Raw genomic sequence first — 27493 nt, 5'->3', positions numbered from 1 at the left:
TCTTGTTGATGAAGTTAGTTGTGTTTGCTGTATGTGTCTTTGGGTCTTCTAATAGTGTAGTCAGTGTTTGCTTGGCCAGGTTAATGTTGTTTGAAGTAAACAGGGTTGTTACATCAAAGGAGACCATTATTTCACCCTCTTCGATCTTAGTGTCTTTGATGGTCTTCAGGAATTCTTGGGTAGAGTGGATGGAGAGGCTTCACCACCGGAAATAACATCACCACAGGAAATGACATCACCAACCCAAAGGAACCCAAACATATAAAGAGAAAGCAGGAATTTTCAGCATTGCTTCGCGTGAGGTCCACTGAAGATGTTACCTAGTAAGGTAACGAAACATCTGGAAATAAACCTTTCAGCTCAGCGAGCAAACCTACATCCAAAACCTCAACCTGAGCTACAAATCTTCTCAAAACTCGCTAATAATGAAGTATCTCAATTTTCATTATTTACAACATGTTTAAAATTTTAATACTGGAATTCTAATGACAATTAGAGAGTTTCACAGTAACAACAACCCAAGTAAAATCTCACTAAGATGATAAACTCTCATACACACGTATATAGGAACATTAGTTATCAGCACTCTTAACTATCATTTACTGTGAAGTTAGATATTGAACATCTGTACCTGTAATAAGTAGGAAGATCTTCCCTACTAATGACACCTAATTTCCAATGAGAAAGATGAGTTGGAAGTGCTGAAGGATGCAAAGTTATTGCAAGCCTTTCATGATAACGATCAACATCTTTTAAGGCAGCTGAAAAAAATTAAAGAAAGAGAGAATACATGGAGGAAACTGGAAACACATTTAAGTCAACATCAACTTCCCGAAAAAAGAAAGACTTTCATTACCTCTTATGAGATCTCCTACTTGAAAGTAAGACATAGGATCTTCATGTTTTCCATGTGAAGGAACATCTCTTAAGGGACAAAGCGCCTGTAATAATTTAACACCTAATTAATACATCGTGCAATTTTCTTTGCATATGTTTAAAATTTTGGGGGGCAAATTAAAAGCTTGTTTCGTTAACTTAAAGATCAGTCCTGAGGCTTCAAACATTTGAATCTTTGTAAAGAAAACTCAATTAATTGTAGGCCAAAGAGTAATGAATTTTGGATGGACATTATACAACAGATAAAAATGAGAAGCCTCTGCATGACTTGGGTAATTCAATTTGGATTGTGCTGCTCACAAGCTGAGGTAAACATAAATAAGAAAAAAAAAGATTTGTTTCTTTATCAAACTTTCTTTTATATTTCCAGTTGCTTACAAGATAAGAAACCGATTCATTTTCAACGCAAGTTTTATTATTTTCTCAGGCAGCAATTTTGGTAACGTCTTTGTGAAAATTCTCTTATCCCTCAAGTATGTTTCAAAATTTCTCTTATCCCTCTACTGGTACAGAGTCTGCTCCTGTTGCACAGAAGGGAAAGGGGGAAAAGGAGGAGAGTATTAGTCACTGGGGACTCAATACTTAGAGGGTCAGATGGAAGGTTTGTTGGGAATGAAACAGACTCATGGTTGGTGTGTTGCCTCCCAGCTGCCAAGGTCCATGATGTCTTGGATCGTGTCTTTGGGGTCCTGAAGGGAGAGGGTGAGCAGCCCCAAATCATGGTCCACATAGGTACCAACAACATGGGTAGAAAGAGGGATAGGGGTGTAAGGCAGGATTTCAGCGAGCTAGGGTGGAAGCTGAGAGCTAGAACAAACAGAGTTGTTATCTCTAGTTTGTTACTTATGTCACATGATAGCAAGGCGAAGAACAGGGAGAGATATCAGCTGAACACGTGGCTGCAGGGATGATGCAAGAGGGAGGGTTTCAGGTTTATGGATAATTAGAGCCCATTCTGGGGAAGGTGGGACCTCAACAAATAGGACGGTCTTCACTTGAACCAGAGGGGTACTAATATCCTGGGAGGGAAATTTGCTAGTGCTATTTGGGAGGGTTTAAACTAGCTCAGTAGGAGGATGGGAACCTGTGTTATAGTTCCAGTACACAGGAGGATAAGAGTAGGGAAGACATGGAGGGGATTTCATGGTCACAGGAGTGACCTGGCAGACAGCAAGTTGGTTTGTAGTGTGTCTACTTCAATGCCAGGAGTATCCAGAATAGTATGGGTGAGCTTGCTGCATTGATAGGCACCTGGGACTTTGATGTTGTAGCCATTTCTGTGATATGGATAGAGCAAGGTCAGGAATGGATGTTGCAGACTTCAGGGTTTAGATCTTTCATTAAGATCAGGAAAGGTGGTAAAAGAGGGGAGGTGTGACTTTGTTAGTCAAGGACGGTATAGCAGTGGCTGAAAGAACTTTTGACAAGAACTCGTCTACTGAGGTGGTATGAGCTGAGGTTAAAAACAAGAGAGGAGCAATCAGACTGTTGGGAGATTTTTTTTTTATAGGCCTCTGCAAAGTTCCAGAGATGTGGACGAGAGGATTGGCAAATCAATTCTGGGCAAGAGTGAAAGGAACAGGGTGGTCATTATGGGACACTAACTTCCCTCGCATTGACTGGAAATGTTGTAACTCGAGTACGTCGGATGGATCAGTTTTTGTCCAAGGCATGCAGGAGGGTTTCCTGACACAGTGTGTCGAAGAGGGGACAAGAGGGGAGGCCACAGTGGATCTGGTACTGAACCAGGCCAGGTGTTTGATTTAATGGTAGTTGAGCAATTTGGAGAGAGTGACCATAATTCGGTTATGTTTAGTTTAGCGATGGTAAGAGATAGTTATATGCCACAAGGCAAGAGTTATAGATGGGGGAATGGCAATTATAATGCAATTAGGCAAGACTTAGGAGGCATAGAATAGGGCAGCAAAATGCAGAGGATGGGGACAATTAAAAATGTGGAGCTGGTTTAAGAAATAGGCATTGCGTGTCTTTAATAGATATGCCCCTGTCAGGCAGGGAGGAAGTGATATGGTAAGGAAACTATGGTTTACTAAAAAAATTGTATCTCTTGTTAAGCGGAAGAGGGATGCTTAAGGGCTTATGCCCGAAATGTCGATTTTCCTGCTCCTCAGATACTGCCTGACCTGCTGTGCTTTGCTAGCATCACACTCTCAATTCTAATCTCCAGCATCTGCAAAACTCACTCACCTAGGCTTATGTGACGTTGAGGCAAGATGGTTCAGATGAGGCGATGGAGAGGTACAGACTAGCTAGGAAGGATTTTAAGAGAGAGTTAGAAGAGCAAATAGGGGACATGAGCAGCCTTTAGCAGGTAGAATAAAGGAGAACCTTAAGGCTTTATAGATATGGGAGGAATAAAAGGATGACTAGGTTAGGAATAGGGCCAGTCAAACCGAATTATGGTCACTCTCTCCAAATTGCTCAACTACCACTAAATCAAACACCTGGCCTGGTTCAGTACCAGATCCACTGTGACCTCTCCTCTTGTCATCCCTTCAACACACTGTGTCAGGAAAACCTCCTGCACGCCTTGGACAAAAACTGATCCATCCGACATACTCAAGTTAGAACATTTCTTATAGATATGTGAGGAATAAAAGGATGACTTGGTTAGGAATAGGGCTAGGGCTAGTCAAAGCCAGAAGTGGGAAGTTGTGTGTGAACCCTGTGAAGATCGGAGAGGGGCTAAACAAATATTTCCCATCTGTTTTCACTCAGGAAAAGGAGAATATTGTAGAGGAGAAGACTGAGACAGGGGCTATTAGATTAGAAAGGATTGAGGTTAGTAAGGAGGAGGTGTTATCAATTCTCAAAGGTGTGAAAGTAGATCAGTCACCTGGGCTGGATGGGATTTTTCCGAGAATTCTCTAGGAAGCTAGGGAGGTGGTGGTGGAGCCTTTAGCCTTGACCTTTGAATGGTCATTGTCTACATGTTTAGTACCAGTGGACTGGAGGATTGCACATATTGTGCCCTTGTTCAAGAAGGGCAGTAAAGATGACCCAGGTAATTATAGACCAGTGTGCCTTACGTCTGTTGTAGGAAAGGTTTTGAAAGGATTATAAGAGACAGGATTTATAATCATCTAGCATGCAACAATTTGATTAGAGATAGTCAACATGGTTTCGCCAACGGCAGGACATGTCTCTTTTTGAGAAAGTAACTAAGCAGGTCGATGAGGGTAGGGTAGTTGACGTGGTGTACATGGACTTCAGCAAAGCCTTTGATAAGGTTCCATACGGTAGGCTATTGAAGAAATGCAGAGGCATGGAATTAAAGGTGATTTAGCAGTTTGGATTAAGAACTGTCTTTCTGTATGAAGGCACCGAGTGGTGGTCGTTGGAAAATATTCAGCCTGGAGTGCAGTTACTAGAGGGGTGCCACAAGGATCTATTTTGGGACCAATGTGGTTTGTCATTTTTATAAACGACTTGGATGCAGGCATAGGTGGATGGGTTAGTAAGTTTGCAGATGACACTAAAGTCAGTGGATGTGTGGACAGTGTGGAGAAATGTTGCAGGGGGACCTGGATAAACTGCAGAATTGGGCTGAAAGGTGGCAAATGAGTTCAATGCGGCTAAATGTGAGGTGATTCACTTTGGGAAGAATAACAGGAAGACAGAATACTGGGTCAATGCAAAAATTCTTGGTAGTGTGGATGTGCAGAGGGATCTTAGTGTCCATGTACACTGATCCTGAAAGTTGCCACCCAGGTTGATAGTTTTGTTAAGAAGGCATACGGTGTGTTACGTTTGTTTGGTAGAGGGATTGAGTTCTGGAGCCATGATGTCATGCTGCAATTGTATAAAACGCTAGTGTGGCCTCACTTGGAATATTGAGTACAGTTCTGGTCGCCCCATTACAGGAAGGATGTGGAAACATTGGAAAAGATGCAGAGGAGATTTATAAGGATGTTGCCTGGTCTGCAGGGAAGGTCTTATGTGGAAAGGCTGAGGGACTTGGGTCTGTTCTCATTGGAGAGAAGGCGGCTAAGAGGGGATTTAATAGAGTCATACACAGAGGATTAGATAGGGTGAACAGTGCGAGTCTTTTTCCTAGGATGATGACATCGGCTTGTACGAGAGGGCATAGCTGCAAATTGAGAGGATTTAAAACAGATGTCAGAGGCACGTTCTTTACTCAGAGAGTAGTAAGGGTCTGGAATGCCCTGCCTGCCAATGTAGTTAACTCAGCCACATTAGGGGCATTTAAAAAGTCCATGGATAAGCATATAGATGATGATGGATAGTGTAGGGTGATGGGCTTCAATTAGTTCACAGGTCGGCGCAACATCGAGGGCCAAAGAGACTGTTCTGCGCTGTATTGTTCTATGTATAGTTACAACTTATTAATTTGTATAATTTCCAAAAATGTTAATTATTTCTAACAATAACCCATGTTACAATATCGTACTGTTATTTCCAATGATTCGATGTCCCGTACAAGGTCTCCTCCAAGGCTAATCAATATTACGAAGAACCCAAAATCACGAATGGATGTAACTCGTCCAATCACTACATCCCCACGTTCAATATCACGGAAAAAGTATTGTCTTTTGTCATCACTTGATACTTCCATCAGCTGCTCTATAGGAGGCATAATTGCATAATAGTCTATAAAAGATAAAAAAGGATTTCAGGATATACAGAGATTGGGGTTCTATCATAATACATACTTAACCATAGTAGAATGCCAACCGTTTTAGGTGATAATGAGCCCAACATTTATTTCAAATGTTGGAATTCAAATTTTGGTTAACATTCTAAATCTGAACTATTACAGTAACTGCTCAATCCATCCTTGTTTCACTTCTCTTCAGGTTACCCAAGAATGACAAATGCAATTGTGTCTTTTGCATATCTTCCTCTAGAAGGGGCCATTTTAAGTCTAGATTAGATTAGACTAGACTCGACTAGACTATCTGCAGTGTGGAAACAGGCAATTTGGCCCAACAAGTCCACACCGACCCTCCGAAGAGTTACTCACCCAGACCCATTTCCCTCTGACTTATGCAGCTAACACTATGGGCAATTTAGCACCGCCAATGCACCTAACCTGCACACCTTTGTATTGTGGGAGGAAACTGGAATACCTGGAGGAAACCCACGCAGACACGGGGAAAATATGCAAACTCCATACAGACAGTCATCCGAGGTGCGATTCGAACCCGGGTCCCTGGCGTTGTGAGGCAGCAGTGCTAACCACTGAGTCACTGTGCTGCCCTAAATCATAGTGTTTTAGAGCAAGTTGTATTGCCTTAATCTTAGCAATAAATCCAAGAGTATTTTCCATTCAAACTACTTGAGAAAGGAAATAAACAAATATCTCTTATATTGCATCTTTCACAACCTCAACATTTCCTTTTCACACAACTGTACGTTTGGCTGCAATTTACAGCCAAATGTAGAAAATATGCCAGCTAGTTTGCACATAGAAGAGTCCAAAACCAGTAACCAAATAAATGACTTGATTATCTGTTTTTAAGTGTTGGCTGAGGAACAAATGTTGACCATGGCTTCCCTAGTCTTCTTGAAGTTTTTTTAAAATTCATTCACGGGATGAAGGTATCACTGGCTAGGCAGCATTTAGTGCCCATCCCTAATTAAGAGTCACATGTAGGCCAGGTAAGGATGACATTTCTTTCCCTCCAAGGCATTAGTGAATCGCATGGGATTAACAGTCCAGCAATAGTACCACTAAGCCAGTGCCTCCCCTATTGCCAATGTGATCTTTTATGTCCAACTGATGTGGCAATTGTCTCTTTTGAAAGTTTGTACCTCTAAAGTGCTAGCCTAGATTCTGTGCTCAACTTTCTGAGATGGATCTTGAATCTAGAACTTGCTCTCAGAGATGGTTTTAGAATATTATTACAACAACCTGCCATTTGCCTCAAGACAATAAAGGCAGAGGTATAACTTTCTTCAAATAAAAAGACTTGTAGAACCTGGAAGGAGGAGAGCTAAAGAAAGAACAAAGAATAACAATCCTACAGAAAATTTAAGTGGAAAAGATTAGTAATTAAGATATTAATCTAATTGGTATGCATTTCTTATACAAAATTGGAAGAAATATTCCAAATGTTTAAACTTTAAGAAAAATTCAAGAAATATGAAAAAGGACACTGCTCTAGACAACATCATGTACTTGCTACATGATCACCACCTTCAGTGTCTTCATCATTCAAATCAGTTCTGGCCACTGACTTCCATGATGGGGCAAAGAGAAGGTCTGCTTTTCTTGCAACAAATTGCTGTATAGCAATGTTATCAATTCTTCTATCCTTTCTGCAAAAAAATAGTACAGGACATTAAAAACAATTATTCTCAATATTGAGATGTGGTCCAATTATCCATAATGTACTGCTTCTAAAAGATTTATAATTGGTGTACCATAAAATTCAAACTGATTGAGATCAACAATTTCATTTGAAAAAGTAACCGGAGCACAATAATACAAAATATAAAAACAATTCCACATGTACCCTTAAACTGCATTAAATAATACTTCAGCATGTGATCATAATTCAATTATTTTTAAAATAGTTATAAAAAGGATAGATCTAATCTAAAAGTTCAAGTTCTAAATTGGAGTAAGGCCAATTTTTAACAGTATTGGGCAAGAACCTTCAAAACTTGATTTGGAGGGGCTGTTCGGAGGTAATGGGCCGTGTGGAAAGTGGGAGGCCTTTAAAAATGAGATAATAAGAGTCCAAAGACAGTATGTTCCTGTTAGGGGAAGGGAAAGGCTGGAAGGTGTAGGGAATGCTGTACGATTAGAGAAATTGAGGCTCTGATCAAGGAAAAAGAAGGATGCACGTCAGGTATAAATTGCTGGGATTGAATAAATCCTGAAGGGGAGGAAGGGCAGTATGTATATATTCAAAAAGGAAATCAACAGGGCAGAAAGGAGACGTGAGATAGCTTTGGTAAATAAGGTTAAGGAGAATCCAGAGAGATTCTACAGATACATGATGAAGAAAAGAGTAACTAGGTAAAGGATAGGGCACCTTAAAGATCAACACAGCCATCTAATGGTGGAACCGCAGGAGATGGGTGAGATAGTAAAGGAATATTTCGCATTAGTATTTTTCTGTGGAGAAGGATATGGAGGCTAGGGAATTTGGAAAAATAAACAGTAGTATCTTGAAAACTGTCCAGATTAAAGAGAGGTGGTGGAGGAGGTCTTAAAAGACAAAACTAGATAAATCCGCCAGACCTGATCAGGTGTATCCAGAACTATGTGGGAAGCGAGGGAATTGATTGCAGGTCCTTTGCTGAAATATTTATATCATCCATAGCCACAGGTGAGGTGCTAGAAGACTGGAGGTTGGCTAATATGGTACCATTATTTATGAAAGGTAGTAAAGGAAAGCCAAGGCACGATAGACTGATGAGCTTGTCGTCAGTGATAGGCAAGTTTTTAGAAGGGATTCTGAGGGACAGGACTTACTTAGAAAGGCAAGTACTGATTAGGGATAGTCAATGTGGCTTTGTGCATGGGAAATAGTGTCTCACTAACTTGGGTTTTTTTGAAGAACTGACTAGATGATTGATGAAGGCACAGTGATGATCCTCTACGTGTACTTCAGCAAGACATTCAACAAGATTCTGCATGGTAGAGTGATTAGTAAGGTTAGATCACATGGAATCCTGGTGGAGGTAGCCATTTCAATAAAAAATTGGCTTGAAGATGGATGATGGTGGAGAATCACTTTTCAGACTGGAGGTGTGTGACCAGCGGTATGCTTCAAGGGTCGGTCTTGGGTCTACTGCTTTTTGTCATTGATATTAGTAACTTGGATGTGAGCATAGGAGGTGTGGTTAGTAAGTTTACAGACGACACCAAAACTAGAAGTGTAGTCGACAGCGAAGGTTACTTCAGACTACAACAGGACTTTCATCAGATGGGCCAATGGACTGAGGATTGGCAGATGAAATTCAATTTAGATAAATGTGAGGTGTAACATTTGGTAAGGCAAACCAGGTAATATTTATATATTTAGTGATGGGGTCCTGGGGAGTGTTGCCAACCAAAGAGAGTTGGGGTACAGATTCACAGCTCCTTGAAAATGGAGTTGCAGGTAGACAGGTAGTGAAGGCGACATTCAGAATGCTTGCCTTTGTCAGTCAGTGCATCAAATACAAGAGTTGGGAGATCATGTTGTGGCTGTTCAGGATATTGGTTATGCCACTATTGAAATACTGTTTGCAATTCTAGTCTCCCTCCTATTGAAAGGATGTTGTAAACTTGAAAAGGTTCAGAAAAGATTGACAAGGATGTTGTAAACTTGAAAAGGTTCAGAAAAGATTGACAAGGATGTTGCCGGAATTGGAGGGTTCGAGCTATAGGGAAGACTGAATGGGCTGAGGCTATTTTCCTGGAGCATCAGAGGCTGAAGAGTGACCTTACAGATGTTTAAAAAAAATCATGAGGGGCATGGATAGGGTGAATAGCCAAGGTTGTTTTATTTGAGGCAGGGGAGTCCCGTATTAGAGGGCAAAGGTTTAAGGTGAGAGGAAAGAGTTAAAAGGAACCTAAGGGGCAACCTTTTCATGCAGAGGATAGTGTGTATATGAAATGAGCTGCCAGAGGAAGTGGTGGAGATTGGTACAATTACAGCATTTAAAAGGCATCTGGATGGGTACACAAATAGGAAAGGTTTAGAAGTATATGGACCAAAAACTGGAAAATGGGACTAGATTAATTCAGGATATCTAGTTGGCATGGATGAGTTGGACCAAAGAGTTTTGTTTCCACACTGAACAATTCTATGACTCTAGGCATTTCAATATGGAAGATATCATCTATTATCAGGCCAAAATAAACTGTTTTACAATTACAAGGGTGCACTAGCTTAGTTGATCCTTTTATATTCACACATAAATGAAACTACAAACAAGTCATTGGTAAAGTTTGTTGATGTATTTATTAAATTATTCAAATATAGATGTTTCCTTTCAAGTACAGCTGAACTTTCTAAACAATGATTTCCAACACGTCCTTTTTGATTAGCATCTAATTCACAGCCTACGGATGCCTATTTTGAAGGTCTACTTTTCTTTTCTCCAAGATTTCTCTCAACCTACAGATTGTTATTACTTTCAACTCCCTTTGTGTTTGATCAGCCATGCCGATTTTAACCTTGTCTCATCCACCACTTACTCAAAAACTAGGACATTTTTGACTGTTCCCAGCTCGGATTAAAAAAACATTCAATCCAAACAATAATCCTGTTTTTCTCTCCATAACCGTTGTCCAACCTGAATACTTTCAAAACTGTTTACTTTTATTACAGAGGTTTCTCGCACCTGCGATATTTGTTTTTCAAAGTCTAATTTACAATTTTGTTCAATCTTGTGCTCTGTGGAACATCTTGTAAATATTGATACTTACCGATCTAACCTCTGACATCAGCAACCACTCAAAGGGAAATAGCACTTTCAATGAATCTGCTTCCATTAGTATGCAAAGATAACATGCACATAAAAAAATGCAGAAATATTCACAAGGTTAAGGATCAAAAGCACCACGTAGACTCCTAGTTTCCCAGTTCTGAAACACAGCCTATAATTGTGATTTAGTCAGTGTACAGGGCCTCAAAAGAGATGTACAGCACGGAAACAAACGCTTTGATCCAACTTGTCCATGCCGACCAGATATCCCAACCTAACCTACTCCCATTTGCCAGCACTTGGTCCAAATCCCTCCAAACCTTTCCTATTTATATACCCATCCAGATGCCTTTTAAATGTTGCAATTGTACCAGCCTCCACCACTTCCTCTGGCAGCTCATTTCGTACATGCACCATCCTCTGCATGAAAAAGTTGCTCCTTAGGTCCCTTTTATATCATCCCTCTCTCACCCTAGGCCTATGCCCTTTAGTTCTGGGCTCCCCCACCCTAGGGAAAAGACTTTATCTATCTATCTATCCTATCCTATCCATGCCCCTCATGATTTTATACAGTCATAAAGTCACAGAGATGTACAGAATGGAAACAAACCCTTCAGTCCAACCCATCCATGCCAACCAGATATCCCAACCCAATCTAGTCCCACTTGACAGCACCCAGCCCATATCCCTCCAAACTCTTCCTATTCATATACCCAGCCAGATGCCTTTTAAATGTCGCAATTGTACCAGCCTCCACCACATCCTCTGGCAGCTCATTCCAAACACGTACCACCCTCTGAAAAAGTTGCCCCGTAGATCTCTTTTATATCTTTTCCCCTCTCACCCTAAACTTATGTGCTCTAGTTCTGCACTCCCCAAACCCAAAGAGGAAAAGACTTTGCCTCTTTACTCTATCCATGCCCCTCATAATTTTGTAAACCTCAATAAGGTCACCCCTCAGCCGCCATTCGCTCCAGGGAAAACAGCCCCAGCCTGTTCAGCCTCTCCCCATAGCTCAAATCCTCCAACCCTAGCAACATCCTTGTAAATTTTTTCTGAACCCTTTCAAGTTTCACAACATCCTTCCGATAGGAGGAAGACCAGAATTGCACACAATATTTCAAAAGTTTAAATTCTATTAAATCTTTGCATCATTCTGCTGATAATCATTGTTCAGATTTCATGTACTAACATTCCTTTTCTAAATTCGAATATTTGTTCTTCTCATTTACGATGTTCCTTAAAATACAACTCAGATTAATCTTTCATTTATTCCTTCTAACCATATCCTTGTTTTGGATTGGTGTCCACTTTAGATTGGGCCCCTGTCATGGATTGGAGTCAGTTACAGTAAATGGGTGTTATACATTGATGTTTACCTTTGTCAATTTGTGCAAGGTCAGAGAACTGTTGATTAGTTGGTGGCGATGGGTATCTGTGTCTAAGTTTGAATAAATAGGGTCACAGAAAACAAATTAACCACCAAAATGTGTAACTACAATTGAAAGATGATGTACTAACTTTGGTAATGTTAAATAAAAACTAAAAATATTTATAGCAAACACATTTTGATAGATGAAAGTAAACTTTTGATGAAGTCAATCTCCAACAGCCTTTAGTAAAGCATCATCCAATGACGGATCTGGGCTCAGAGGGACAACATAATTAAAATTAATATATTGGAATAGTTGAAAGTAGACATAGTTGTGATAACTGTTCCCAGCTTTTGCACTTACAAAAGCATACAATTTGTGCAAAAAATATTAGAATCACAATAATAAATTGCATTACATGGTGCTAAGGTAAAAATGGAATGGAAACTATTTTCATCACATTGCCCACAGCATAGTTTAGTTTGCAGTTCGTAATTAGGATGCTGCATTTACATTGTACCTCTACTGTGGTGAATTGACACAAAGTCAAGGAAATATTAGGATGCTTGATTAAATTCACAGTTTCACCAGCATGGAAGGAGGCCCACTGGCCATTGTGTTGCTGGTTGTCAAGCACGTAACTACTTGGCCTGTGGTGTTGTATGCTATGGTGCTTCGAGTGCACAATGTAACACATCAATACTTGAGGAAACTGTTTGGTAAAACAGTCAGTCTTTTAAAAACCATTTTGAAAAGCTGGGAGTTAGACTGATTTTTGGAAGGAATTCATGAGCCAAAGGCTTTGATTGTAAAGGCAAGCAACTAGTAGTGGAGCAAAGGAAATGGGTACTATACAAGATGCCATGGTTGAGGGAACAGAGAGGGGCCTAAGAAGATTATAAGGTTAGAGGGGCACAAGTCAATACAGGGACTTGAACATGAGGATGAGAATTTTTAGACTGGACTTTTGGCAAACTAGCAGTGAAATTGATAAGCAAGCACAGGGATGAATGGAAACTCTGCTCAGGGTCAAATAGAATACCAACATTTTGAATATTCTGGTCTCATCTGAGAGAATAGCAGGGGAGGAAGATCTAAATGGTGACTAGGGAATAAAGTTGGTGAAATGAATGAAGATAATGGCTTGAGGATTCTGGGTAATCCAAGATGGAGGACAGAAAAAAATTGTGGCACCAAGAGCTGCTCCTTTTTTTGAGGTATTTTAAGTGTTGGAGGTGATTACCTCAAATTCCAGGAGCAGTAATTACTGTTTTATAAGCTGTTGCATTGTTTTGTCAGAACCTGCCTCTGACATCTGTCTTAAATCTATCACCCCTCAATTTGCAGGCTATGCCTCCTCATACAAGCCGACGTCATCATCCTAGGAAAAAGACTCTCACTGTCCACCCTATTTAATTCTCTGATCATCTTATATGTCTCTATTAAATCTCCTCTTAGCCTTCTTCTCGCCAATGAGAACAGACCCAAGTCCCTCAGCCTTTCCTCATAAGACCTTCCTTCCGGACCAGGCAACACCCTGGTAAATCTCCTCTGCACCTTTTCCAATGTTTCCACATCCTTCCTGTAACGGGGTGACCAGAACTGTACACAATATTCCAGAGGAATCTACGTACATGGACATCAAGATCCCTCTGCATATCCACTCAACCAAGAATCTTTCCATTGACCCAGTATTCGTCCTTCCTGTTATTCTTCCCAAAGTGAATCACCTCACATTTATCTGCATTGAATTCCATTTGCCACCTCTCAGCCCAATTCTGCAGCTTACCCAAGTCCTCCTGCAACCTGCAACATTATTCCACACTGTCAACCACTCCAATGACTTCAGTATCATCTGCAAACTTACTAAGCCATCCACCTATGCCTGCGTCCAAGTCATTTATAAAAATGATAAACAGCAAATCACCCTCAATCCTATGCATCCTCATTTTCTCTAATAGCCTACTATGTGGAACCTTATCAAAGTCTTTACTGAAGTCTACATACACCACATCAACTGCTTTAACCTCATCCATATGTTTGGTCACCTTCTCAAAAAACTCAATTAGGTCTGTGAGACACGATTTTCCCTTGACGAAACCATGTTAACTATCTCCAATCAAATTGTTGCTTGCTAGATGATTATAAATCCTGTCTCTTATAATCCTTTCCAAAACCTTTCCTACAACAGACGTAAGGCTCACTGGTCTATAATTACCTGGGTCATCTCTACTGACCTTCTTGAACAAGGGCACAACATTTCCAATCCTCCAGTCCTCTAGAACTAACCCTGTAGACAATGACGACTCAAAGATCAAGGCCAAAGACTCTGCCATCTCCTCCCTAGCTTCCCAGAATCCAGCCCAGGTGACTGATCTACTTTCACACCTTCTAGAATTGATAACACCTCCTCCTTACTAACCTCAATCCTTTCTAGTCTAATAGCCCGTATCTCAGTCTTCTTCTCTACAATATTCTCCTTTTCCTGAGTGAAAACAGATGAGAAATATTAGTTTCTCACCTCTCCGATCTCCACAGGGTTCACATACAACTTCCCACTTCTGTCTTTGACTGGGCCTATTCCTACCCTCATCATCCTTTTATTCCTCACATGCCTATAGAAAGCTTTAGGGCTCTCCTTTATTCTACCTGCTAAAGACTGCCCACGTCCCCTCCTTGCTCATCTTAACTCTTTAAATTCTTCCTAGTTAATCTGTAACTGTCCACCTCATCTGAACTATCGCGTCTCAACATCGCATAGGCCTCCCTCTTCCACTGAACAAGAGATACAATTTCTTTAGTAAACCACGGTTCCCATACCTTACCTTATCACTTCTCCCCTGCCCGACAGGGACATACCTATCAAAGTCACGCTACATCTGTTCCATGTGTGCGTGTGCACGCAGGGAGTATGAGTATCTGTGAGAGAGTGTCTTTGATGTTAAGGAGGAGGATATGCTGAAAAGTTTGGAAAACATAAGAATAGGTAAGTCCCTTGGGCAAGAGGGGATTTGCTGAAGGTTATGACAGGAAGTGAGAGAAGAGATTGCTGTGCCTTTGGTGATGATCTTTGCATCCACACTGTCCACTGGAATAGCGCCGGACGGACACACACACACACACACACCATACAGTCACTGCAGACCCTCTGTTATAGACAATCTTTCTTTTATATGCTCACACATGAACTCCCACACTCTCACATGCACCCTCACAAAGACTTATGCCCCTTTATACTCACACCCACACACTCTCTCAGTTTATCTACGTCAATCTGTTTTGTCACATCTTCAAAGAATTCAATAAGGCTTGTGAGGCATTACCTACCCCTCACAAAGCCATATTGACTATCTCTTATCAAACTATGGTTTTCCAAGTAAACATAAATCCTGTCTGTCGGAATCCTCTCTAATAATTTGCCCACCACAGACATAAACTGACAGGTCTGTAATTCCCAGGATTATTCCAATTCCCTTTCGTGAATAAGGGAATAAATAACATTTGCCACCCTCCAATCATCTGGCGCTATTTCAGTGGACAGTGCGGATGCAAAGATCATCACCAAAGGCACAGCAATCTCTTCTCTCACTTCCTGTCATAACCTTCAGCAAATCCCCTCTTGCCCAGGGGACTTACCTATTCTTATGTTTTCCAAACTTTTCAGCATATCCTCCTTCTTAACATCAAACTGTTCAAACATATCAGCCTGTTCCATGCTGTCCTCACTATAGACCCCCTCAGCAGTCAGTGGGAGATTGAAAAACAAGTTTGTAAAGAGACCTCAGTTAGCTGTAAAAATAGGGCGGTTATGGTAGGGGATTTTAACTGTCCAAACAAAGATTGGGACTGCCACAATGTTAAGGATTCAGATGGAAAGGAATTTGTTAGGTATGTACAAGAAGATTTTCTGATTCAGTATGTGGTTGTACCTACTACAGAAATTGCAAAACCTGACCTACTTTTGGAAATAAGGCAAGGCAAGTGACTGAGATGTCAGTGGGGGAGCACTTTGCCAGTGATCATAATTCTATTAGTTTTAAAATATTGATGGAAAAGGATAGACCAGATCTAAAAGTCAAAGTTCTAAACAGGAGGAAGGCCAATTTTGACAGTATTAATCAAGAACTTTCAAAGGTTGATTGGAGGCAGATGTTCACAGGTAAAGAGATAGCTGGAAAATGGAAGGCCTTCAAAAATAGGATAATGAGAGTCCAGAGACAGTACATTTCTGTTAGGGCGACAGGCAAGGCTGGTAGGTGTAGGGAAGGCTGGATGACTAGAGAAATTGAGGTTTCAGTTAAGAAAGAAAAGGAAGCATATGTCTGGTATAGACAGGATAGATCGAGTGAATCCTTCGAAGTGTATAAAGGCAGTAGGAAGATACTTAAGAGGGGAATCGAGGGGGGTGGGGGGCAAAAAGGAGACAGGAGATAGCTTTGACAAATAGGGTAAAGGAGAATCCAAAGGGATTTTATAAATACATTAAGGACAAAAGGGTACCTCAGGAGAGATTAAGGCCCCTCAAAGACAGCCTTTGTGTGGAACCGCAGGAGATGGGGATACTAAATGAGTATTTTGCAACAGTGTTTACTGTAGAGAAAGACATGGAAGATATAGAATGTGGGGAAATCGATGTGAAAAATGTTCATATTACAAGCTGGTGGTGCTGAATGTCATAAAATGCATAAAGGTGGATAAATCCTTGGGACCTAGTCAGGTGTACCTGAGAACTCTGTGGGAAGCTAGGGAAGTGATTGTTGGGCCCCTAGCTGAGATATTTGTATCACTGATAGTCACAGGTGTGGTGCCTGAAGACTGGCGGTTGGCTAATGTGGTGCCATTATTTAGGAAAGATGGTAAGGAAAACACAAGGAACTACAGGCCGGTGAGCTTGACATTGAGGGTGGGCAGGTTGTTGAAGGGAACCCTGAGGGACAGGATTTACATGTAGTTGGAAAGGCAAGGACTGATTACGGATAGTCAACATGGCTTTGCGCATGGGAAATCACGTCTAACTAACTTGATTGAGTTTATCGAAGAAGCAACAAAGAGGATTGATGAAGGCAGGGGGATGAACATGATCTACATTGACTTCAGTCAGGAGCTCGACAAGGTTCCTCATAATAGATTGGTTAGCAAGGTTAGATCAGATGAGATACAGGGAGAGCTAATGATTTGGATACAGAACTGCTTTGAAGGTATAAGACAGAGTGTGGTGGTGGAGGGTTGCCTTTCGCACTGGAGGCTTGTGACCAGCGGTGTGCCACAAGGATCGGTGTTCGGTCCACTGCTTTTCGTCATTTATGTAAATGAGTTGGATATGTACATAGTAAGTATACTAAGTAAGTTTGCAGATGACACCAAAATTGGAGGTGTAATAGACAGCGAAGAAGGTTACCTCAGAGTACAATAGGATCTTGATCAGATGGGTCACCTGACCGAAGATCGGCAGAAGGAGTTTAATTTAGATAGGTATGAGGTGCTGTGGTTTGGAAACGCAAGTCAGGGCAGGAGTTATACACTTAACGGTAAGGTCCTGGGAAGTCTTGCTGAACAAATAGACCTTGGAGTGCAGAATCATCGTTCTTTAAAAGTGGAGTCGCAGGTAGATAGGGTAGTGAATAAGGTATTTATTATGCTTTCCTTTATTGGTCAGTGTATTGAGTACAGGAGTTGGGAAGTCACATTGCAGCTGTACAGAACATTGGATAGGCCACTTTTGGAATTCTGTATGCAGTTCTGGTCTCCCTCCTATCAGAAGGATGTTGTAAACTTGAAAGGGTTCAGAAAAGATTTACAAGGATGTTGCCAGGGTTGGAAGGTTTGAGCTATAGTGAGAAGGCTGAATAGGCTGCGGCTATTTCCCCTGGAGAGTCGGAAGCTGAGGGGTGACCTTATGGAGGTTTATAAAATTATGAGGGGATTGGACAGGGTCAATAGACAAGGTATTTTTCCCATGTTGGGTTAGTCCAGAACTAGAGGGCATAGGTTGGTACAATTATAACATTTAAGAGGCATCTGGATGGCTATATGAATAGGAAGGGTTTAGAAGGATATGGGCCAATTACTGAAAAATGGGACTAGATTAATTTAGGATATCTGGTTGGCATGGACAAGTTTGACTGAAGGGTCTGTTTCCGTGCTGTACATCCCTCTGACTCTATGATTGTTTCTGGTGCATTATTAGTGGAAGCATCAACTCATGCAAGGTTGCATGTCCGCAGAATGACAGAGGTGTTAGCTGTTGCAAGCACTCATCTGGTGACTGAAACCATGCCTTTGGATGATAGGTAGCATACAGGTGAAAAACAGGAGGGGGTAAAAGATGGATTTTGGGGGAATCAAAAGAAAGAACTCATTACAGGTAATTTTGTGGCGATGAATGTAATCATGAGAATGGGACCAGACACAGTTTTACAGAAAGATCATGAGATCAACTGTGTCAGCGAATGCTGTCAAAGATTAGGACGCTTAAGTCGTCATAGTCAAAGTCAAAGGATGTGGCTTGTGACACATTTGGGAGATAACATGTGCAAGGATTTTTTAAGAGGAAAGGGAATTTGCAAGAACACAAAGTCAAGGATTTTTCCCCAAATGTCAATCACACTTCTCCATCTGAACTGCATACCAAAATTTTACTCCCTTTAATGCTTTCACTTTAATGTCAGTAAGGTAATGGACCTTTTAATATCAAGGGTCATAAGATTTGTTTGGAAGTGTTTTTTCTTTAATAGCGTAGCCTAGTGCCACTCTGAGTTTGAGCTCTTTTGTCCAATTTTGAATGCTCTACTCATGTTACTTACGAACTGTTCATATTTAACACAAGAGTTGAGGCAGAAAGGGAGAACATTGACTGCACAGACATCTAGAGGAGTGTTGCAAAGTTTGGCAATTGAAAGATTTTTAAGGTGAGGACAGAGATTTTAAAAAGACATGGGGCAATTTTGTTCTTACACAGAGGGTGGTTTGCCTGTGGAGTGAACTTCCTAAGGAAGTGATGGATGTAGACACAATTACAATTTTTAAAAGACATTTGGATAAGTACATGAAAAGGAAAGAGTTGGAGGAATATGGGTCAGGAGCATGCAGGTGGGACTAGATAAGTTTGGGATTATGTTTGGCAATGGACTGGTTGGACCAAACGATCTGTTTCCATGCTCTATGACCCTATGATCTTAGTGATATAATAGTCATGATTCTGGGTTCCAACCAGAAGAGAATATCTGCTGCAACAAGAGAAACACACAAGAAAACTTATGATACATACAGGAGCTTGTCAAGCATCAGCAAGATTGTATTAATGTAAGAATGAATAAGGCTTTGCATTATGATGAAGGAAGTCCAGGCCTAACAAGAATAATTTCCAAAAGGTCCAACAGGAAAATCAACGCTAAAGTACAGGCTTACAAATGAAACATGTTCAGCATGAGAGCAGTGATGCTCCAACTGCAAGAAACCCAGTCTGAATAACTAAAGGAAAATATTGCACATTTCATTTGGTATTTCTAGTGCTTCGAGAGTAACAATGCAGACAGAATGAAATAGTCAATGACCCTCCTGGAGTGTTAGTGATTGTAAATAATCTAATAATTTATTAAATTGGAAATTTGAGAAAGAAGCCATCGCAAGCCACAAACAGAATCTAATGTGACTCATAGGGACAGCTCATCACATGAACTTGAAGTTCAATGGCAAAAAAAATTACAATTGAATATACTGACTATAAAAAGACTTCAACCAGATCCTGATAAGATGAGCTGCAGCAGAGATGCACCGATCAACACACATGAAAATAGTGTAAAGATGCAAAAAATGTTCAGTGATATTGGGGTGCAGAACAAGATGCAGCTTTCACTCTCAAACTACCGATAACTAATGCTTAGGTACTACAATGTTAACAAAATGACTGTGCAGTGTGATGTTAGAAAGAGGACTTGAAGCAACTCTCGTGCTGTAATGACAACAGTTGTGTATTTCTTGTCCTAGATGCAAACACAAATCAAACATCTGGACCAGAGAAGGAACATTACCCCAAGCATGAGCAAATATTAGATTTCTTCCAATTCACATCCACAACCTTAGATTAATGAGTGCTCTAAAGATTGTGTGCAGAGACAGGCAGAAATGGGAGACTAGAATAAAGAATGGTGGGTCCTTCCCTTACGATTTTTTCTCATTCACGATAACTGTTCTGTGAATTCTGAAATAGCCCCTTAAATACCTGCTCCTGCACTGGTTTGAACATTAACCCAATTTGCTGGTTAATTTTAGCTAGCTCTGCTTTCATATTCCTACGTTTGCCTTTAAGGTTGAAATATGAGTCATTGCATCCAATCTTCTCACTTAAACTGAATGTATAATTCAATCATGTTATGATTGCTGCTGCTTTAGAGCACCTTCACTACAAGAACATTAATTAATCATATCTTGTACGATACCTGGTCAAGAATAGTGGCTCTGTTTGATTCCAGAACATATCCCAAAATCTATGAACGCCTCACAAGACTCTTTTGCTGATATTTCTAGTCCATATACAGAATAAAATCATATGATTATCCTCTACTTTTCTCCTTATTGCAGAAAACAGTAGCGGTCAATCCACCTTACAATGCAGTCTGCCACAAACATACATTCCTTTTTACACCCCCACTTCAATTGATCGTTGTAGCACAGCGCCATGGTCAGTTAGCTCAACCACTCTGCAGCCTTTACTCATCCAAGAACCTCAAACATGTTGGATAATTGCAAAGGATGAAGTTCCCACACACCAGATCCCTTTATCTGCCTCACTTATTGTCACACTCTTTTCCTTGACCGAAACAACTGCTCCGTAATTTTGCCACTTTGGCTCAAACTCCGAGCTAAAGCCACTCAAGCTGCAAACTATAGCTGTTTGTGCCCTGGATCACACACGTATCCAGGAGATCCCACATGCTGCAATTGTGACACCATCACTTGGCCTGCCATCCCAATGTGTTTTGATTAAAAAAAAAGTATCTCCTTTGTCATATACATGTTATTAACCCAACCACTAGTTCCTCTGCCATTTTAAATCTTAAGAATAAAATAGAATTTAACTACTGAGTGCAAGAGAAAGAAAGACAGAGGGGCCACTTAGCTAGACCGCTGGTTTACAATGTAATGAAGCCAACAGCATAGGTTCAATTCCCAGCCAAGTGTGGTGCTGGAAAAGCACAGCAGGTCAAGCAGTATCCAAGGAGCCGAAGAATTGATGTTTCGCGCATACGCCCTTCATCAGAATTCTTAATGAAGGGCTTATGCCCACCATTCCTGATGAAGGGCTTATGGCCAAAACATCGATTTTCCTGCTCCTCGGATGCTGCCCGACCTGCTGTGCTTTCCCAGCACCATACTCTCGACTCTGATCTCCACCATCTGCAGTCCTCACTTTCTCCAGGTTCAATTCCCACCCCAACTGAGGTTACCCTCAAGTACTATCCCTCTCAATTCCCACCTATTGAGGCATAGTGATTCTTAGGTTAAATCGCCACCTTTTGTCCACCTAATGAGAGAGTAGCATTATGTTCTGACACAGCTTGGGCAACTTTGAACTTACCAAATCAGTATGTATTATTGATAGCTCTGGTCAAATATCAACATTATTTCACTTCCTAAACATATTATCGTCAGTTTCTGGTTTACGGAGTCTGTTTATGTACTTGATTAAAGCAAGAGGTCTCAAATAATCACAAAGAATACATGGTGCTAAAGTTCCTACGTTCGAGACAGGAGGCCCAGGTTCAATTCCTATCTGTTCCAGAGGTGTGCCATAACATCTCTGGAACACGCTTCCTGACACACGTCAACCTTCCAATTGAGTCACACAGCCCTTTCCGGACGATGCGTTTTTTTTCCTTATATATTAGTTCAGCCCGAGGGGAAAAAAAACTACAAATTTTCCTACATGCGGGCCAACTTCACGGCAAAAACGCAGCGGCCAAATACCGAGAGCTAAGTTTATGATGATATAGTATTGACTCGAAACCTATTCCAGTAGTCTGTCATTCACTATAATAGGTAATATTGTAAAAAATTTTAAAATGTCATTAATCCAACAGGACTAGGGGATAAATGAACTGCTGTGGACGATCGCAAAGACGTTCGCGAAGTAAAATTGATGCTGCGCGACCATGATAACTCCTTCCAACAAACAGGGACAAAATAAACAGACTCAGGCCTACAGGGGTTCATTTTGGATGATTAGCACTTTATGTTGCAGTTGAGTTATGATTGACAGCAAAGGATTCCCTGCAACACTGCTGGCTGAAGTAGGAGAGGGGATGGTGAAGGTTAATTAAACCGTGACCGTATACCTGTGATGAATCGCTGTTTTCAGGAACTCGGTCGAAATGCTCTGGATGTCTGGGTTCTCGTATTGTTCACTTTTCAAAAGGGATAACAAGGCAGGCCCGTGATAACCCACCGACTGGCGAATGAGATCCTTGTTCATATTCAGGAGCAATTCAATTCCCGCTGACCAGACTCACTGGCATACTGCCTCCAGAAGTTAGTTGAGATGAAGTGAGAGTTACCACATTGAACAGACAGGTGAAGCCCGGCAGACATTTCATCCAGTGTCAGAGGCACAACACACGCCTGCGCAATGGCCACCATTAGCCTCCAGTCGCCGCATGCGCATTTCCTCCCGGCTGCGAGCTCCTTCTGAGTTTGCGCACAATGAACTTCTCTCCCAGGCCTCCATTCTCGGATGTATATTTTTTGTCTGTTACAGAGTAAGACGCTTTCTTAAACATCTACAGGCCATATGTTTCAGTTATTGCTGTTAGGAAGGGTTCCAGGATGTTAAACTGATAATAATGAAGGAATGGCTACGTAGGATAGTGTGTGACTTGGAGGGAAACTTGCATTTGTGTGTGATCCAACACAAGGACTTCCACTTCTGACAATGCAGTTCTCCCTCAGGACTGCACTAGGATGTCAGGCTAGGTTTCGTTTTTCAACGCTCAAGTCATGAAGTGGGACTTGAACGCACAAACTGAATTTGAATTTGAATTGAACTTATTGTCACGTGTACTGAGGCACAGTGAAAAGCTTTGTCTTGCAAGCAATACAGGCAGATCACATAGTTAAGTAGCATAGATAGTAAATAATATGTAAACAGCAGCAAAAACAAAAATACAGGTACAGGCGAATGTTAAGAGTTTGTGAGTCCATTCAGTATATTTATCAGGCCCACTGTCAAGGAAAGGCCACCAGCATTCTTAAAGATCCATCCCACCCTGGCAATGTTTTTCTACAACCTGTACCATCGGGAAGAAGGTACAGAAACTTGAGCACGCACCAGCCGGTTTCGAAACAGTTTCTACCCTACTGCTGTTAGAAGATTCTGTAGATGAGAGGTTGGCCTTTGTGATTGTCTGGGCCAAGTTCACCACTCTCTGAGCGTCTCTGATCTTGAATGGTATAGTTGCCATACCAAGTAGTGATACATCCAGACAGAATGCTCTCATTAGCACACCTATAAAAGTTGGCAAGGGTATTCGCCGTTATGTGTCAGCTGCCTGAGGAAGAAGAGACATTGTTGGGCCTTTGTGCATCCACATGAAGAGTCCAAGAAAGCTTGTTGTGGATGACCGCTCCCAGGTGGTTGACACTCTCCACTTGTTCCAGCTCTGTGCTGTTAATGTGCAGGAGGGGCATGAGGAACATCCCGCTGAAAGTCAATAATGAGTTCCTTGGTTTTGCCGGCAATTAGAACTAAGTTGTTCTCAGTGCACCATTTTTTCAGGTCTTCCACCTCTTGTCTGTAGTCTGTTTTGTCGCCATCTGAGATTTGACTGACTATGGTGATGTCATCAGCGAATTTGTAAATGGCATTAGTCTGGTATTTGGCGACGCAATCCTGGCTATACAGTGAGTACAGTAGAGGGCTAAGTACGCACCCTTGGGAGGGCTCCAGTGTTGAGTGTTCGTGACAATGAAATATTGTCCCTTGTCTTCACTGATTGTGAGAGTGGGGCTTGGTCTGAGATAACTAAGTTTACTAATCAGTCTCAAGGGGATAATAGTGTTGAAGGCTGAACTGTAGTCAATGAGTAGGCTTCTTACATAGCTGTTCTTAGTGTCAAGATGTTCTAGGGAGGAGTGAAGGGTAAGTGATATGGCATCTGACGTGGATCTGTTAGTCCGATAGGCAAATTGGAGTGGTCAAGAGTAGTGGGGAGGCTGGAGTTGATTAATGCCATGACCAGCTTTTCAAAGCACTTCATGACCATTGAGGTTAGGGCCACTGGACAATAATCATTGAGACATGCTGCACGAGCCTTCTTAGGCACAGGGATGATGTCGACCCTCTTGAATCAGGCAGGGACAGTGGCCTGCTGCAGGGAGAGGGTGAAGATGTCCGAGAAGACCTCTGCCAGTTGATCTGCGCATGCTCTGAGTGCACAGCCTGGTACTCTGTCTAGTCCCATCGCTTTCCTTGGATTCACACGAGGGAAAACTGATCTGAACGGGTTCATCAGGAATGTCGGAGTAGGTGTTACCTTTCCGCTGATTCCAAGGACTGATTCCAAGTTCATGAGTTAGAGAAGATAATGGGGGATAAGAGTGTTTCAGGAAGGACTAATGAGGGAAAGTATCCTATCTGTATTCTAAACCACCTTGTCAACCTGTCAATGTGTGCTTAAAAATTCCTCTGGTCTTCTCAAATTCTTAGTCTTCTTCTTAGGTAGTCTCTTGGGATCAAGATGACTTTCTGCTATTCCACTGTTGTGACTAAGGTCCAATACTGGACCCACAAACACTGCAACAGATGGGCAGGTGATATTTGCAAAAATGGATGGGTTATTTGCATTTTCACAGCACCTTGCACTTACTGTGCTTGGAGAATACACTTAAAACAGTTGTGTTATAGTTAAGAGTGTGGTGCTGAAAAAGCACAGTAGGTCAGGCAGCATCCTGACATTGATTTTCCTGCTCCTTGGATGCCGCCTGACTGGCTGTGCGTTTCCAGCACCACACTATTGACTCTAATCTCCAGCATCTGCAGTACTCACTTTAGCCCAGCTTTGTTAAATCTCAACTGATGACAATACTGAGCAAGCTAGATCCCAGAATGAAACCTGACTTGTTCCATACATCAAGTCTGCACCACCATAACCACCAGTAAAAGTGCACTAATCCTAATTTCCTACATTTGTCCCATATCCTTGAATGTTTCAAGTGCACATCCAAGTATTTTTAAAGGTTGTAAGATTTCCAACCTCTACTACCTTCTCAAGCAGACCATTCCACATTCCCACCAGCCGCTGAGTGAAAAAGGTTTTTACTGAATACCCTTTGAAACTCCTGCCCCTTAACATAAAACTGTGCTCTCTCGTGATTGACCCCTCAACCAGAGGGATCACAACTGCCCCTTTTGCACCCTATCTATACTCATAATTTTATACACCTCAATCATGTCCCCTCGGTCTTTTCTACTTTCCTTTATTGGCCAGTGCATTGAGTATAGGAGCTGGGAGGTCATGTTGCAGCTGTATAAAACATTGGTTAGATTACTTTTGGATGTGCAATTCTGGTCTCTCTCTCATAGGAAGGATGTTGTGAAACTTGAAAGGTTTCAGAAAAGATTTACAAGCATGTTGCCAGGGTTGGAGGGTCTGAACTATAAGTAGAGGCTGAATAGGCTGGGATTGTTTTCCCTGGAGTGTCAGAGGCCGGGGGTGACCTTATAGAGGTTTATAAAATCATGAGGGGCGTGGATAGGGTAAATAGAAAAGGTCTTTTCCCTTGGGTGGGAGAGTCCAGAACTAGAGAGCATAGGTTTGGGGTGGGAGGGAAAAGATTTGAAAGGGTCCTCAGGGGTAACTTTTTCACAGAGAGGATGGTGTGTATGGAATGAGCTGCCAGAGGAAGTGGTGGAAGCTGGTACAATTCCAACATTTAAAAGGTATCTGGATTAGTATATGAATAGAAAGGTTTTTGAGGAATACGGGCCAATTGCTGGCAAATGGGACTAGATTATGGATGTCGGTTTACTAGTTTCTTCACCATACTAGGTAACATCATCAGTGAGCCCGCTTTTTATTTATGGAAGGATTTCCTTGTGTTGGTGATGTCATTTCCAGTGGTGATGTCATTTCCAGTGGTGATGTCATCATCACCACGGGAAATGACATCACCGACCCAAGGAAACCAAAACACATTAAAAAAACGGACCATACCACCAATGCTTCATCCGGAGGCTTGCTGAATATGTTACTCAGTATCGTGGCGAAATGTCTGAAACCGAACCTTTCAGCTCAGCGAGCAAACCTACATCCAGAACATCAACCTGAGCTACAAATCTTCTCAAAACTTGCTAGGCCCAGTTAAGCCTTACTGAAGTTAAGGCTCAAGTTTTACATTCCAGGCAACATCCTGATGAACCTCCTCTATACCCCCTCCAGTGCTGTCTCATCCTTCCTCTAGTGAGGTGATCAGAACTGCACACAGTACTCCAGCTGTGGCCTAGTCAAAGTTCTGTACAACTCCAACATTACCTCCTTACTCTTACACTTCATGCCACAATTGATGAAAGCAAGTGTGCTTTATTCCTCCTTAGCTATCCTCTTCACTTGCTCTGCCAATTCAGGGATCTGTGAATAAATACCCCAAGATCACTCTGTTCCTCTAAGCTACCCAGTATCCTGTCATTCATCAGATACTCCCTCATCTTGTTTCTTCTTTCGAAATGCATCACCTCACACTTATCAGGGTTCAATACCATCTGCCACTTGTCTGCTGATCTGAACAACCCAACTATATCTTCTTCTAAACTACAAACATTTTCTTCATTATTAACCAATCAATTTTGGTTTAGTCATAGAGTCATAGAGATGTACAGCATGGAAACAGACCCTTCGGTCCAACCCGTCCATGCCGACCAGATATCCCAACCCAATCTAGTCCCACCTGCCAGCAACCGGCCCATATCCTCCAAACCCTTCCTATTCATATACCCATCCAAATGCCTCTTAAATGTTGCAATTGTACCAGCCTCCACCACATCCTCTGGTAGCTCATTCCATACACGTAACACCCTCTGCGTGAAAAAGTTGCCTCTTAAGTCTCTTTTATATCTTTCCCCTCTCACCCTAAACCTATGCCCTCTAGTTCTGGACTCCCCAGCCCCAGGGAAAAGACTTTGTCTATTTATCCTATCCATGCTCCTCATAATTTTGTAAACCTCTATAAAGTCACCCCTCAACCTCCGACACTCCAGGGAAAACCATCCAGCCTGTTCAGCCTCTCCCTGTAGCTCAGATCCTTCAACCCTGGCAAAATCCTTGTAAATCTTTTCTGAACCCTTTCAAGTTTCACAAGATCCTTCCAATAGGAGGGAGACCAGAATGACACACAGTATTCTAAAAGTGGCCTAACCAATGTCCTGTATAGCCACAGCATTACTCCCAACTCATAACCTCAATCTATTTTTGTGAAGGAGACCAAGAAAATAACACAGTCTTATTCCTTTACAAACACTGCCCCAGGATAAATTAATAGCTATGGCTTATATTTTAAGTTTAATCAAGAGACTTATCTCCAAAAACATATAATCAAGAAAGAATCCACTGTACCCACTACTGCAGCCTTTCTCTTGGACAGACTTAAAACAACAATTAACTTATCTGATTCTGTGCTGTGAACTTCGCCCAACAGTTCCTCCAAGATTAGTTGTGAATTTCACTGTTTGTTAATTTTCCCAGATGCACTCCGATGTCCAGCGATACATGAATTCAAACAGCAAAGCCGATAACTGTGCGTCTGCAAATTTGTTTAACATTACC

General features: G+C 41.5%; 1 protein-coding gene across 3 annotated transcripts in view; it reads right to left on the bottom strand.

Annotated features, from left to right (window-relative positions):
- Positions 1–22323, bottom strand: part of ttc14 (tetratricopeptide repeat domain 14) — a 57180-nt gene extending 34857 nt beyond the window's left edge. For 2 of the 3 annotated variants that reach the window (XM_072572429.1, XM_072572431.1), the window contains exons 1-5: positions 22016–22323; positions 7079–7200; positions 5330–5529; positions 857–941; positions 632–761 (exon numbers count right to left, since the gene is read on the bottom strand). In XM_072572429.1, the coding sequence (XP_072428530.1) occupies positions 632–761; positions 857–941; positions 5330–5529; positions 7079–7200; positions 22016–22152 (674 nt within the window). In that variant the 5' untranslated portion in view covers positions 22153–22323. The remainder of the gene's footprint in view (positions 1–631; positions 762–856; positions 942–5329; positions 5530–7078; positions 7201–22015) is intronic. The other variant, XM_072572430.1, reaches the window with a different exon arrangement.
- Positions 22324–27493: the final 5170 nt, after the last annotated feature.

The sequence above is a fragment of the Chiloscyllium punctatum genome, chromosome 6, assembly GCF_047496795.1.
Source record: "Chiloscyllium punctatum isolate Juve2018m chromosome 6, sChiPun1.3, whole genome shotgun sequence".
NCBI lineage: Eukaryota > Metazoa > Chordata > Chondrichthyes > Orectolobiformes > Hemiscylliidae > Chiloscyllium > Chiloscyllium punctatum.
Note: the sequence above shows the minus strand (reverse complement) of the source record. Positions and strands in the feature narration are given on the sequence as shown.